The 14,907-nt window shown below is 45.4% G+C and overlaps 1 protein-coding gene across 1 annotated transcript in view; it reads right to left on the reverse strand.

Annotated features, from left to right (window-relative positions):
* Nucleotides 1-6,084: 6,084 nt before the first annotated feature.
* Nucleotides 6,085-14,907, reverse strand: part of RCSD1 (RCSD domain containing 1) — a 51,548-nt gene continuing 42,725 nt past the window's right edge. The window contains exons 3-7 of the mRNA XM_050960025.1: nucleotides 12,758-12,847; nucleotides 11,542-11,613; nucleotides 10,139-10,342; nucleotides 8,334-9,031; nucleotides 6,085-7,276 (exon numbers count right to left, since the gene is read on the reverse strand). Coding sequence (XP_050815982.1) covers nucleotides 7,240-7,276; nucleotides 8,334-9,031; nucleotides 10,139-10,342; nucleotides 11,542-11,613; nucleotides 12,758-12,847 — 1,101 coding nt within the window. The 3' untranslated portion in view covers nucleotides 6,085-7,239. The remainder of the gene's footprint in view (nucleotides 7,277-8,333; nucleotides 9,032-10,138; nucleotides 10,343-11,541; nucleotides 11,614-12,757; nucleotides 12,848-14,907) is intronic.

Genomic DNA, 14,907 nt, shown 5'->3' on the forward strand with positions numbered 1-14,907 from the left:
ATCATGGCCCCCAAAGTTCCATTGAACCTTTCCACCAGGCCATTGGTTTGATGGTGGTACGGGGTGGCAACCAAGTGATTCACCCCATGAGTTTCCCACAGTTTTTCCATGGTCCCTGCCAGGAAATTAGACCCTGAATCTGTAAGGATGTCAGAGGGCCAACCTACCCTGGCAAAGATGTCTGTTAGGGCCAGGCACACAGTGTTAGCCCTGGTGTTGCCTAGAGCGACTGCTTCTGGCCATTGGGTAGCAAAGTCCACTAAAGACAGTACGTACTGCTTTCCTCTGGGCGTCTTTTTTGGGAAAGGGCCCAGAATATCCACAGCTACTCGCTGAAATGGGACCTCAATTATGGGGAGTGGTTGGAGAGGGGCCTTGACCTGGTTTTGAGGCTTTCCCACTCTTTGGCATACCTCACAAGACCGGACATACTTGGCAACGTCCTTGCCCATCCCCTCCCAGTGGAAGGACTTCCCCAACCGGTCCTTGGTTCTGTTCACCCCAGCATGGCCACTGGGATGATCATGGGCTAAGCTTAAGAGCTTCAACCGGTACTTAGTTGGAACCACCAACTGTTTTTGCGGCTGCCATTCTTCCCGGTGTCCACCAGAAAGAATTTTCTTGTATAAAAGTCCTTGGTCTATAACAAACCGGGATCGATTAGAAGAGCTGAGAGGCGGTGGGGTGTTCCGTGCCGCCGCCCAAGCTTTCTGAAGGCTGTCATTTGCTTCCTGCTCAGTCTGGAACTGTTCCCTTGAGGCTGGGGTCACCAGTTCTTCCTCAGACTGTGGACTTGGGCTTGGTCCCTCTGGAAGCGATGTAGGTGATGGGGTTGTTTCCGTTGCTGGTGAACCGCTCTCCGCTGGTGCACCTGAGGGTATTTCAGGCTCTGGCTGAGCCTTTTGGGTATGGCTGTCTGTTGCTTCTGCCAGTTTTGGCTCGCTGGCGCCCTCTGGCGTTGAGTTTGAAGATGTGGTTGCACTTGCTGGTGCTGGTTGCTGTTCCAGTTCCGGGCCTGGGACTGGAGGTGCTGTGGCTGTTTCAGTGGTTGGCATGGAATCCAGGTCCACTACCTCTGCCTGGGTCTCTGGTAACACAGACGGGGCCTCTGTGGACGGCTCAGGAACAGGAATGGGTCTGGAAGCTTGCCTGGTTTGGCTACGTGTAACCATTCCCACTCTCTTGGCCCGCCTCACCTGGTTGGCCAAGTCTTCCCCCAGTAGCATGGGGATAGGATAATTGTCATAGACTGCAAAAGTCCACATTCCTGACCAGCCTTTGTACTGGACAGGCAGTTGAGCTGTAGGCAAGTCTACAGCTTGTGACATGAAGGGGTAAATTGTAACTTTGGCCTTTGGGTTGATGAATTTGGGGTCAACGAAGGATTGGTGGATAGCTGACACTTGTGCCCCCGTGTCTTTCCACGCAATAACCTTCTTTCCGCCCACTCTCAAATTTTCCCTTCGCTCCAAGGATATTTGAGAGGCATCCGGGCCTGGGGATCTTTGGTGTGATGGTGGTGTAATGAATTGCACTCGCATGGTGTTCTTGGGACAGTTGGCCTTGATATGTCCCAGTTCATTACACTTAAAGCATCTTCCATCTGATGGGTCACTGGGCCGAGGTGAGTTACTGGAGACTGGTGAGGTTGAAGGGTAGGGTATCTGTGGCTTTACTTGGGTGGTATGTGGGGTCTTTGGCTGTCCTCGGTTGTAGGGTTTATGGTCTGTGTGCCCCCTGGGGTAATCGTTTCCCTTGACAGTAGCTTTCTTGCTTTCTGCCAGTTCCATCCATTTGGCTCCAATCTCCCCCGCCTCAACGATATTTTTGGGTTTTCCATCTTGTATGTACCGTGTGATGTCTTCAGGAACACCATCCAAGAACTGCTCCATTTTTATGAGGAGGTTCAGTTCTTCCAAGGTTTGAATGTTGTTTCCTGTTAGCCAGGCCTCATAGTTTTTTGCAATGTAGTAGGCGTGTTTGGGAAATGACACCTCTGGTTTCCACTTTTGGGTTCTGAAGCGCCGACGGGCATGATCTGGGGTTATCCCCATCCTGTATCTGGCCTTGGTTTGAAAAAGTTTATAGTCATTCATTTGCTGCTTAGGCATTTCAGCTGCCACCTCTGCTAAAGGTCCACTGAGGTGTGACCTCAATTCTACCATGTACTGGTTTTCGGGAATGCTGTACCCAAGACAGGCTCTTTCAAAATTTTCCAAGAAGGCCTCGGTGTCATCACCTGCCTTGTAGGTGGGAAATTTCCTGTGCTGTGGAGCAATATTTGGCGCCGGGTTGTTAGGGTTGGCTGGCACATGCAGCCCAGCTTTTGCCAACTCCAGTTCATGTTTTCTCTGTTTTTCCTTCTCTTCCATTTCTTTTTGTTGTTTTTCCATTTCTTTTTGGTGCTTTTCCATTTCTCGGCGGTGGGCCAACTCTTCTTCTGCTTGTTTCCTTCGGTAGGCCACCTCTTCTTCTTCTAGTTTTCTTTTGTGTGCTGCCTCCTTGGCTGGCTCTTTGGCTGCCTGTTCTCTTTGGTAGGCTGCCTGTTCTCTTTGGTAGGCTGCCTCTTTGATCTGTTCTTCTCTTTCTTTCATCTCCATCTCTTTTTGTTTTATTTCCAGTTGTCGCCTGTGTTCAGCTTCTTTGATTTGTTCTTCGGCGTCAATTTTTGCCTTAGAAGTCATGGTTCCTGTTTTCTTGTGTTGGGGTGCCCTCCGGTGTTTATCTTCTGAACTGCAGGTTCTGTTGCCTCCTGAAGTCTGCCTAGCAACAGTGCTTTTTTCCTTTTCTCTCTCTAGCTAATGTTCAATGAAGGGAAACCAGAAAAACCACTTTATTTGCATGCATATAAGTGCTGGTACTTGCCTCCTAATGGGAGGGCTATTGCATGACAAAAGACCCTCAACAGTTTCTTAATGGCGTCTCGCTTAACATGCAAGCCACAAACTGCCAGAGAGAGCAGAAAAAAAAAATTCTCTCTGGTTCCCTTTTAAAACCAACTGTTTCTCTCTGCTAAAAAGAAAAATAACTGTGTGTTTCTTCCTGAGGACCTGCAGAAACCCAAACCAGGATGGGTAGAGCTGGTGGCAGCAGACAGAATAAGGGTGGGATTACGACTAGGGGATAATGTAGTGTTAAACCATCAGATTTGAAATTTGTGGACTTAGCAGAGAAAAGAAAAATATAATATTTCTACTGGCTTCTGGATTCTGTCTATATCCCACCGCTGCCACCATGTAATAACCTAATCCCAGATTTGGACCTTAGCGTCCAAAATATGGGGGTTAGCATGAAATCCTCCAAGCTTAGTTACCTGCTTGGACCTGGTACCTGCTGCCACCACCCAAAAAATTAGAGCGTTTTGGGGCACTCTGGTCCCCCTGAAAAACCTTCCCTGGGGACCCCAAGACCCAAATCCCTTGAGTCTCACAACAAAGGGAAATAATCCTTTTTCCCTTCCCCCCTCCAGGTGCTCCTGGAGAGATACACAGACACAAGCTCTGTGAATCCAAACAGAGTGAATCTCCCTCTCTGTTCCCAATCCTGGAAACAAAAAGTACTTTCCTATTTCCCCAGAGGGAATGCAAAAGTAGGCTAGCAATCCAACACACAGATCTCCCCTTGACTTCTTCCTCCCACCAATTCCCTGGTGAGTACAGACTCAATTTCCCTGAAGTAAAGAAAACTCCAACAGGTCTTAAAAGAAAGCTTTATATAAAAAGAAAGAAAAATACAAGTGGTCTCTCTGTATTAAGATGGTACAACACAGGGTCAGTAGCTTAAAAGAATATTGAATAAACAGCCTTATTCAAAAAGAATACAAATCAAAGCACTCCAGCACTTATATTCATGCAAATACCAAAGAAAAGAAACCATAGAACTTACTATCTGATCTCTTTGTCCTTACACTTAGAAACAGAAAATTAGAAAGTAGAACTACTTCTCCAAAGCTCAGAGAAAGCAGGCAGGCAGACAACAAAGACTCAGAGACTAAATTCCCTCCACCCAAAGTTGAAAAAATCCGGTTTCCTGATTGGTCCTCTGGTCAGGTGCTTCAGGTGAAAGAGACATTAACCCTTAGCTATCTGTTTATGACAGAGCCCTTATCCCCTCACACACACTGACCTCCAATTTCGTGAGCATTCATGGCCGGCCATATAATTTCCATACCCAGATATGGCCCTCAGGCCAAAAAGTTTGCCCACCCCCGATCTAAGATGTCCTCCACGGAGTAAATTGTCTTCACCTACTCAGCAAGGCTACACTCCCTCAAGCCAATACTGAACAGCTCCCCATCTCTCCTTCTAGGACTCTGTCTGTTACCATAGACTAATAATAGACCTGTAGACAAACAACAGAAGAAAAAGCCCCTTTAAGTAGTGTCTGCCACATGGAAGCAGAGAGTGATGTCATACCTATGTAATGTATGCTACACCATTGTGTGTGTGGAGGGGCAATTTTGTCTGAAAGAAAACCTCTGTTCTTACCATGGAATCTTTAATGGCTACACAGATAGGATTTATGTTTTTAAGGTCTCATCCTGAAGACTTTCACATAATGAACTTTAAGAGGATGAGTAGTTGAGTCAGAGCTATCAGTACTGGGACCTGGCTCCAGGGAGTCCACAAATTTCAAATCTGATGGTTTAACACTACATTATCCCCTAGTCGTAATCCCACCCTTATTCTGTCTGCTGCCACCAGCTCTACCCATCCTGGTTTGGGTTTCTGCAGGTCCTCAGGAAGAAACACACAGTGATTTTTCTTTTCAACTCCACTATTTTATTTCCTCTGTTTTCCCATTATATTTTCAAGGTGAGGGAGGACAAATTCCACCCCCTACGCCAGCACACACATTCTCTAAACATGCACACTCATATATACAGTAATGCACAATCACACACGTCCAGATACATCTGCTGAGAAAAAAAATGTTACAGTGATGACTGCAGCCTTGCCTGGGATACAAGCCCAAGCAAAGAGATTAAAATGTATTTTAAAGATGATGACACTTGCTGACATGGCTCAGAGAGGGTGTGGGGGTTGCATATGCTGAGAAACCTCTTGTAGGTACAAATGGCAACACCAATCACTTTTCACTGGTTTTGAATGAACAATATCTTAGTGCTTTCATCTGGGAGGATGGGAGGCAGGAGACATTAACTAGAACATAAATCCATTTGTCTTTTTGTGAATTTAGTATAGGTAAAAGGTGACATACAGGATATTATTTACTTGTATAGCTGTAGTGCCTAGGACCCCAGGTCATGGATTTAGGTTTCTATTGTGCTAGGCTCTGTACAAACACAGAATAGAATGACCCTCTGCCTCATAAATCTCCATCCACAGAGCAGGTGCAGTGCAGGCAGCAGCAGAGCCAGGTTCCATGACTCTCTGCCTTCCAGTGTGTCAACCCCCTATCCTGGGGCAACAGCTTCAAAGATGAAAGGGAGTTCAGTCTCCATGTCCCTTTCAGTCTTTGGCCTCTTCAATGATACTGTCGGGTTGGGGGCAGTGTCAAGTGTCAGATAACGTGTTGGTGGTTTTAGTGATGTGGACACCTGTCCATCAGGAACGGGATTGTGATACTCCCCCAAACGCATTTAATGTAGACTAATCAATATCTAATGCAATCTGGAGGTAAAATGTCTCCATAGCCCATCCACAGCTAGTCCTCTGAGCCAGCTAGTCCTTTGAAAGTTTTAACAGAACCCTAAATGCCAGTTCCAAGCACTTGTATGGCCTCATCGCCATAGTATATGAGTAGTTCTCCTGTTATCCAGTCCTTTCAAACACTCCCTCTAAATACTCTAAGGCAGTGGTTTTCAAACCTTTTGTATTGGCGACCCCCTTCACACAGCAAACCTCTAAGTGGGATCCTCCTTATAAATGAAAAAACACGATTTTATATTTAACACTCTTTTAAATGCTGGAGTGGGGTTGGGGATGGAGCTGGGCTGGCAGGGCTTGGGCTGTCAACCCTGCGCATGGCTGACAGCTCATGACCCCCTCATAATAACCTCACAATCCTCTGAGGGTGTCACAACCCCCAGTATGAGAACCCCCACTCCAAGGAGAGAACCTGGCTCTTTAAAATAAATTTTTTATTGGATGATTGTTCATCAGTTCAAATTCAGCCTAGGCCATAGGTGAGCCATGGCCACTGGGAGCTGTGAGTGGCTGTGCAAATGTAAACAAACAGTCTGGCGGCCCACCAGCGGATTATCCTAATGGGCCGGGTATGACCTGTGGACCACAGGTTGCCCACCACTGCCATAGTAAGTGAAACTCAATCATACACAGGCTGTTCACTGGCTTACATGAAATGAATAGGTTATTTCAGTCCAGTTTGCAGTAAATAAGTGTCTATATCACAAAAAATTAAAAGTGGTTCTAACTGGCCACTTGTTGGTAGTCTCAGTAGAGTCCAAAGACGTCATGACAACTGACTTACGCTTGATCCTTCCAAGTAACAGTTGAATACAGTGATGGAGTAGTGTGAGGAAAGCTTGCACTATTACTTCAGATGCTGTAAGTGTTCTGTGGATATGGTACTTCAGTTGCTACTTCTCACCATCATGGAAAAAAAAACACAAAAAAAAATCCTACAGAAAAATAATCTTTAGCTGTTAGGTGTTTCAAATACATATTTGCCAGCCCAACTCTAGTCCAAGTAGATATTCATCAAAGATGCCGTATAAACCATTTAAAAATGATCTTCTCCAGATTTAGGATTCACATTGTCTGCCATAAAGCATATATGTATATATATAGAGAGAAAATCATTTTCCCCTACTTCTAAAAACTTCATTTACTTGCGTTTGAAAACTGAAAATATTTCAAAGGAAGCTATTTAAAAAGGCACAACTTATATATGTCCAAAACTGATGAATTGCATCAAAGTCCAACATGGGGGAGCAAACAAAATTTGGAACTTTGCTGTAATGGTGAACACTGGGCCCAGAAACGGTGGTGTTTGTCATGCCCAAGCTATTGTGCAGCAGATCTCCAGACATGGCCATGAAGTTGCTCAATATACCCCAAGAAGAGTCAGCCAGTACATCCATTCTGAACCCTGCAGCAAAAAAAAGATGTCTTAATTCCAGTCTCTCTTTCCCATTTCTACAGAATGTTATGGGTAAGAGCAGTGAACATCTCTGATGTTATTAATATTCTGCTGATCTGTTGCAAGCGAGAGTCCTCCAGTAGCTGCACTTTAATTGGACTGTTTGGCTTCTCTTCACATTAAAGTCTCCTGTGTCCTGATTGGGTTCATCCTTTTGAGAGAGAACGAATGATAGAAGAGAGAAAGGAAAGTTATAAAAATAAACATATGTTACAATTTTATATTGATAGGAGTGTCTAGGAAAGTCTGGAATCTGGGTGTCTTTTTGGCCAACTCTTATAATTGGGTTATAGTTTTCCTCCTATAAAATTGAAGGACAGCTGCAGCCAGACCATTCCAGATTGATTTCCTCTGTTCTCACCAGCTAAGCTGGGTCAGTACTTGGATTGAAGACAGGGAATCAATTTTTTTCAGTTTTTAGCTTTCCTATGCAAATTCATTTTGGATCTTTTCTCCCTACAACATGCCCTTCAAGACACAGATTTGAGCCCTCCAAACTCAGATAGTTCAGTAAAAAAACAGGACAGGTGGAAACCTAATGGGGAATGCAGAGGGTCCCATGTTGCTGGGGTGACTTTTCATGAATGTAACTCTGCTCTGTAATAGCTAATTTGCAGGTGGCACCACTGCCCTGTTGGATGGAATGGAGCCTATTTAGGAGTGTGGGATTATGTTGGCCACCAGTGGTTAAAGGCCAGGTACAATGAGTGTAAGCCCTAATATAGCTAGTGGAAATTCTCCTTTACCTCAAGTGGTAGAGACCTCTGTTTTCTGAATTAGAAGTAACTAGTTTGTGTGGTTCAGTGGGTGACCACGAAATTGGTATGTGTGCACCACAGTTAGGGCTGACAGTGCTAACAAGAGGTTTGGAAATGTCCCTTTTAATCAGACAGTTTACTCTAATGGTCTCAGGGTGAAAAATGCTTTTTGCCATATGTACTTTCAAAATACTGGGCAGCTGAGCAAAGTATCAAGGGTCAGCATTTCTTTCTCTTCTTTCACCTATGTCCCTTTCACTGTCATGCCACCCTGAGGAGCCAAGCCTTTTAATTGTCTGTATTAGATGCTCTGATATTGATTTGTACTGGGATTTAACAAGCACCAGAGGGAAATGCCTTTTTATTTTTAAGGCAAAACACTTGTGAGAGCCTATGGTCTTTTACGAGCAATTACCATGGTAGCCTATCTCATCTCTGCTTCACACTTACTCTGTGCCAGGTTCTTGCATCGGCATCACACTATGATGCTCACTGGCAGTTCCTGTGTCTGCTGCCAGCTGCGGCATCCCCGTCTCCAAGGACTTTTCCTGGGTGTCTGATGTTTCCTGTGTGTCTTTGCCCTCACTGTTTTCTTCCTTCTTCACCTCTTCATTTTCTTTGTTCCTTTTTTCCTGTTCAGAGGCATTGCCATCCTCCCTTTCCCCCAGGGTGCTCCCTTCCTTATCCCCTGGGGTGTTCTGGCACAGCTTCTTATCTTTATCTCCCATGGTACTTGGGCATGGCTTCTCCTCTGGGGTGCTCTGGGATGACTTCCTCTCTTCCTCCCCTGGAGTGCTCTCGCACGGCTTCTCTTTATCTCCTGTGTGGCTCTTGCAAGGTTTCACTGCCTCTGTTTCTTTTTCTCTCTCCTCTTTGTTTTCTGTCCTGCTGGACCCTCTCCCTGAGGGTGGCTTTTCATTGGATCCTATCTGTTTCTGGATCAGTTTAGGGCCTGTTCCACACACAGGTGACTGCAATTCCTCTTTCTGACTCTTAGGCATGAATACCTCATCACCATCCTCTTCCTTGGCCCCATTTTCTTGAGATGATCCAGTCGCCTTTAAATCTTCACCATCTCCGGAGTCGGACTGAGACTTTCGGAATTTCCTGGAGGGGGGTCTGCGCTTCAGTGATCCCCGTGTCCGCACCTGAGAACAGGTAAAGTTGAGATTGAAGAATTTAAATAAACCACACCAGTGTGCAGTGTCAGCCCAGAAAGCTAGGGTGACTGACTTGGATGCTCAGCTGGTGACTCAAGACACCGGTTCTCCTTCTCATTGACACTTTGTCTCTCTGAGTAAATAGTGAGAGATCATTACCCCAATTTAAACTGTGGCTCTTTCTCCTGTTTACATTATCAAATCTGAAAACACTAAGTTTGACTACAAGGTCACAAGACTCGCTATATAGTTACTTATGAGTGAGGAATCACTTTGGAAACCTCTGCCATTTTATTTTGGGCACTGGGGTGATGGGAAAGGATAAAGGAGTTTCACGTCTCAGTAATCTGAGGACCAATGGTGAAATCAAGCAGTCCAGATTCTCTCCCCGTTGTTGCCTATTCATCTGAGTCCTAATCTGCAGAAGCCTCTGCTACTCTATGTCTTGGGCCTCCAACTTCTCCAGTTGAAGGCTGTATTGGCAGCTAGCCTGCAAACTAAGAACTGCACATAAATTGCATAAACTGGAGAAGTTACCAGCTGCCTTCTTCTTTAATACAGAGTTGTGGTTTACAGAGACTACAGTTCCCAGGATTCAATACAGCCTGTCCTGCTCAGATCTAGGTTAAATGTTGTATGATTGGTCTTTCATGGGCTATGCTTCTGTATTAAAGGAGTGGGCATGGAACACACTGCACAATTTCAAGGTTTATTTGACTTGCAAGCTGCAGTATTAATACACTAACCCACTGCACTACTAAGTGTTGGTCATTAATTTTGACATAATGTTGTCTGAAAAGCTGTGATCAGTCCAGCTCATGTTGAGTTGAAGCAGGTGAGTCATGCCACTTCATCACCTGATGCCAGCTGGAATCTGATGGACTATGGAACTCTATTTGCAGGTAGGCAAAAGAAGGAGTCCAATGGATCACAGTGAGAGGGAATTTCAAAACAGATGCAGCAAGCTCCTAATTTGGCTGCAAACATACCCTGTGAAGACTGAATTGGAAGGTAAGACCTACTGTTGCAGTTCCACTCAAAGCAGTAAACTGGCTTTGGCTTCCTGTGTTGGAGAAGTCCTGGAAGACACTGTACCTTGTTATAAAACTTCAGGTGAGTGCCCTCTGGTGGTTGATCAAAACTGACTGGTGTCTCATCCGATTCACTGGAACGGGACTGGATGCCGGGGCTGCTGGGAGTTGAAGGGGGAGTGCTAAAGGGAGATGGTATGACTTTCAGACCTGGGCTTTTTGGAGATGTTCCTGGCACCAGGGCAGCTGGAGCAAATGCCAGATTGGCCTGCCAAAAATAAATCATTATAATAAATCTCCCCTCGGATTTAACATCATGATTATATATATGTTATTCTACCTGGCAACCAAATTCCCCCTGTCAGAGGTGAAGTGGACCACATGGGGGAGCCCTTGCCCTTAACACACATGATAGCCTCTCAGCTGACAAGAGAGAGAGCTCCTGGTTTTGTGTTTCTCCTGGTGATATTGTCAACAAACAATCCCACGTGGAGAAGTTCTGGATGGACAATTGCCCTTCCCGAACAGCTGGATCTCAGGACCATTCTTGTGTCATATGAAGTATTAGAGATTTTCCAGTGTCCCAGCCAAGTGAATATGTCTCCCATAGTTTTGGACAGGAGAGGCTGTGAACAGAGCAGTCAATAATAACAAGGGAACTTTAAATCATTCTGTGTTTGTCCAGATAGCACCTGAAGTTTGCAGCTGTGGGCACTCTCAGGCCCTTCAAATGATCACTAAATTTAACAAGAGAATACCATTGAAATATTCTCTTTGGGTATGCTTTGTGATGGGGTCGCCCACTTCTGGAATCCCATTGAACAGTGCTATTAAGTTCAGATAGTTGAGTGTCCTTGAGTTGAGCACGACACTGCTATGACCAGGCTGCTATTATTTCGACACTGCTAGGAGGAAGCTCACAATACCAGGAGTGCCAACTGGCATTAGCAGGGTACTATGTGAAGAGACTCACATATTGTTAGTTGTCCGAGCTGGCATGAACCAGCTACTGAGAGATACAAGGAGCAGTAAATGCTGGGTAAGCTGTTGAGTTCCTTGGGAAATATAAAAGAAAAGTGAGAAGCTTTTGGGGTATGTCTGCCCTTCAGCTGGGAGGGTGCTTTGGGTAGACAGCTCTGCTTGATCTAGTGTACTGAAAATAGCAGCATGGTCAGGCTGGCATGGGAGGTGACTTGGGTTAGCTGCCCAAATACTATCCCACCCAACCCCCTGGGTGCATATTCAGTGGCTAGCTCAAGCCGCAGCCTGTGCCACTGTGGCCACACTGCTATTTTTAGCTTTTTAGCTCAAGCAGAGCTAGTACTTGTCTTTCTACCCACACTGGTACCTTCCCAGCTGCTGTGTAGACATATCCTCAGGGGTACAAATATAGGAGCAATGTTAAAGGCTTATCAATTTAATTCCCTGAGAGTTACAACAGCCATGCTGACAGCATCCAGCACCTACCTGCAGTTTTTCAATCAGGGGAGAGCTTTTCACCTTGACCCTGGGAAGGGGACAAGCATTTGGAGATGGCTTCTGTAAATAAACAGGAAAAGACCAAAATAAACTAGATGGAGAAAGGAAAAGTTCTGAAGCCCGAACCGGTCCAGATTGATCCTGGGAAGTGAAAGATGGAAGAAGAGGAAGGAAAGTGAAGAATGTGTCACTGAAGCCTATGGAGGGATCTTTACAAAGGGGTCTGTTCTTCCCTTTCCAACTACTCCCACCTCGTCTGCTGTCCAGCCATTAAGTCTATGATAAAGAGGAATTAGATCACACAGGACTGAGGAAGGGGAGAGCACTGTACAAAGTAATATCGCTCTGCTCTGAGGAAGATTATCAAAAGAAGGTAGCCAAGCCCTCTACATTATCTCCCTTTCCCCTCCCACCACTCAAACTGTGCACTCTTTTGAGAGAAAATCGATTCTGTCCTTTCTGATTAGTATATCCATATTAGGGATTGTGTAATGGTTAGTCCCAGAAGACACGGGTCAGTACTTCAGGGTGCTAGTCTTGGCTGTGTCACTGCATGGCCTTGGGCAAGATATTTAACCTCTCGGTGGTACAGTTTCCTCATCAGTAAAATGGAGATAAAACTGACCTGCCTCTCAGAGGGTTGCAAGGCTTTAATGTTTGTAAAGTGTTTTATGAACTATTCCTCTAGCGTATCTGAAGAGAAATGTTTGGCTCTGGATGAATTACACACTCATTCACCCTTTCAACCTGTGAATCTAGAAGGAGGGAAGACTCCAAAAGCAAATTATTACTTAATATTTATGTTGCAGTAGTGCCTAAAGGCCACAACCAGGTTGTACTACATTTTGCTGTATAAACAACATATGACAGTCCCTTCCCTAAAAAGCTTAAGATGTGAGGATGGAGCTGGTATGGGAGAATCAGGCGGATCCTACGGAGATGCGGTGCCACGGAGGGAGAAACTCACAAGCAGAACTGGAACACGTACGTGTGTCTGCAATAGTAAGAAGACAGCAAGGAGCACAGTATGTATGGGGTATTGCTGTGGATGGATCGGGGAAGTCTTCTCTGCTTTAGAGCTTATGGTTTATGTTTCGCTATTGGTGATCCCTCTGGTAAACCCACATTCACATGTCTTTTAGGGAATCAGAGAGAATAAAACCCAGCAAACAGAAAGCTCTTTCCTTATTGCATTGGTACTCACCGGCTCCCCATTGTGGCCCAGCTCCACTTTTTGGGTATGTAGGGGAAGGGAGCATGGTGGTTTCCTCCGGGTTGGTTTATTGGCTGGTACCTGAAGATAAAGACAGCATTGAGTGACAAAAGAAAAGCAAGGAGGTTACATTCAAGCACCAGAAGGCAGACTCTAGTGTTGTGTGTCTGCAAAAGGTCCAAGAGAACACAGGGGTGGGTGCAGCTGTCTCCAAGAGCAGCCACATAGAATATCAGGGTTGGAAGGGACCTCAGGAGGTCATCTAGTCCAATCCTCTGCTCAGAGCAGGACCAACCCCAACTAAATCATCCCAGCCAGCACTTTGTCAAGCCTGACCTTAAAAACCTCTAAGGAAATTCCACCACCTCCCGGGGTAACCCATTCCAGTGCTTCACCACCCTCCTAGTGAAAAAGTTTTTCCTAATGTCTAACCTAAACCTCCCCCACTGCAACTTGAGATCATTACTCCTTGTTCTGTCATCTGGTACCACTGAGAATAGTCTAGATCCAACCTTTTTGGAACCACCTTTCAGGTAGTTGAAAGCAGCTATCAAATTGCCCCCCATTCTTCCCTTCTGCAGACTAAATAATCCCAGTTCCCTTAGCCTCTCCTCATAAATCATGTGCTCCAGCCCCCAAATCATTTTTGTTGCTCTCCGCTGGACTCCTTCCAATTTTTCCACATCCTTCTTGTAGTGTGGGTCCCAAAACTGGACACAGTACTCCAGATGAGGCCTCACCAATGCCGAATAGAGGGGAATGATCACGTCCCTTGATCTGCTGGCAATGCTCCTACATATACAGCCCAAAATGCCGTTAGCCTTCTTGGCAACAAGGGCACACTGTTGACTCATATTCAGCTTCTCATCCACTCTAACCCCTTTCTGCAGAACTGCTGCCTAGCCACTCGGTCCCTAGTCTGTAGCAGTGCATGGGATTCTTCCATCTTAAGTGCAAGAGTCTGCACTTGTCCTTGTTGAACCTCATCAGATTTTTTTGGCCCAATCCTCTAATTTGTCTAGGTACCTCTGTATCCAGTGATTTCCCTACACGCCCCCCCAAATTTCCCCAACACCCTGCCCCCCCATTTTGTGAACTAGTTACACACCAAACCTGGTGGCTGAACTTTGCGACTTTGTCCTCACCCACAACTATTTCACATTTGGGGACAATATATACCTTCACGTCAGTGGCACTGCTATGGGTACCTGCATGGCCCCATAGTATGCCAACATTTTTATGGCTGATTTAGAACAACGCTTCCTTAGCTGTCATCCCCTAACACCCCTACTCGCGCTACATTGATGGCATCTTCATCGTGGACCCATGGAAAAGAAGCCTTTGAGGAATTCCACCATGATTTCAACAATTTCCATCTCGCCATCAACCTCAGCCTAGACCAGAGGTCGGCAACCTTTCAGAAGTGGTGTGCCGAATCGTCATTTATTCACTCTAATTTAAGGTTTTGCGTGCCAGTAATACATTTTAACATTTTTAGAAGGTCTCTTTCTATAAGGCTTTAATATATAATAAAACTATTGTTGTATGTAAAGTAAATAAGGTTTTTAAAATGCTTAAGAAGCTTCATTTAAAATTAAATTAAAATGCAGAGCCCCCCAGACCGGTGGCCAGGACCTAGGCAGTATGAGTGCCACTGAAAATCAGCTCGCATGCTACCTTCGGCACCTGTGCCATAGGTTGCCTACCCCTGGCCTAGACCAATCCACACAAGCGGTCCATTTCCTTGACACTACTGTGCTAATAAGCAATGGTCACAAACACCACCCTATACTGGAAACCTACTGACCGCTATACGTACCTACATGCCTCCAGCTTCCATCCAGGACACACCACACGATCCATTGTCTACAGCCAAGCTCTAAGATACAACCGCATTTGCTCCAATCCCTCAGACAGAGACAAACACCTACAAGATCTCTATCAAGCATTCTTAAAACTACAATACCCACCTGCTGAAGTGAAAAAACAGATTGACAGAGCCAGAAGTCACCTACTACAAGACAGGCCCAACACAGAAAATAACAGAATGCCACTAGCTGTTACCTTCAGCCCCCAACTAAAACCTCTCCAGCGCATCATCAGAGATCTACAACCTATCCTGAAAGATGACCTCTCACTCT

Source organism: Gopherus flavomarginatus, chromosome 1 (assembly GCF_025201925.1).
Source record: "Gopherus flavomarginatus isolate rGopFla2 chromosome 1, rGopFla2.mat.asm, whole genome shotgun sequence".
In the NCBI taxonomy this organism is placed as follows: Eukaryota; Metazoa; Chordata; order Testudines; family Testudinidae; genus Gopherus; species Gopherus flavomarginatus.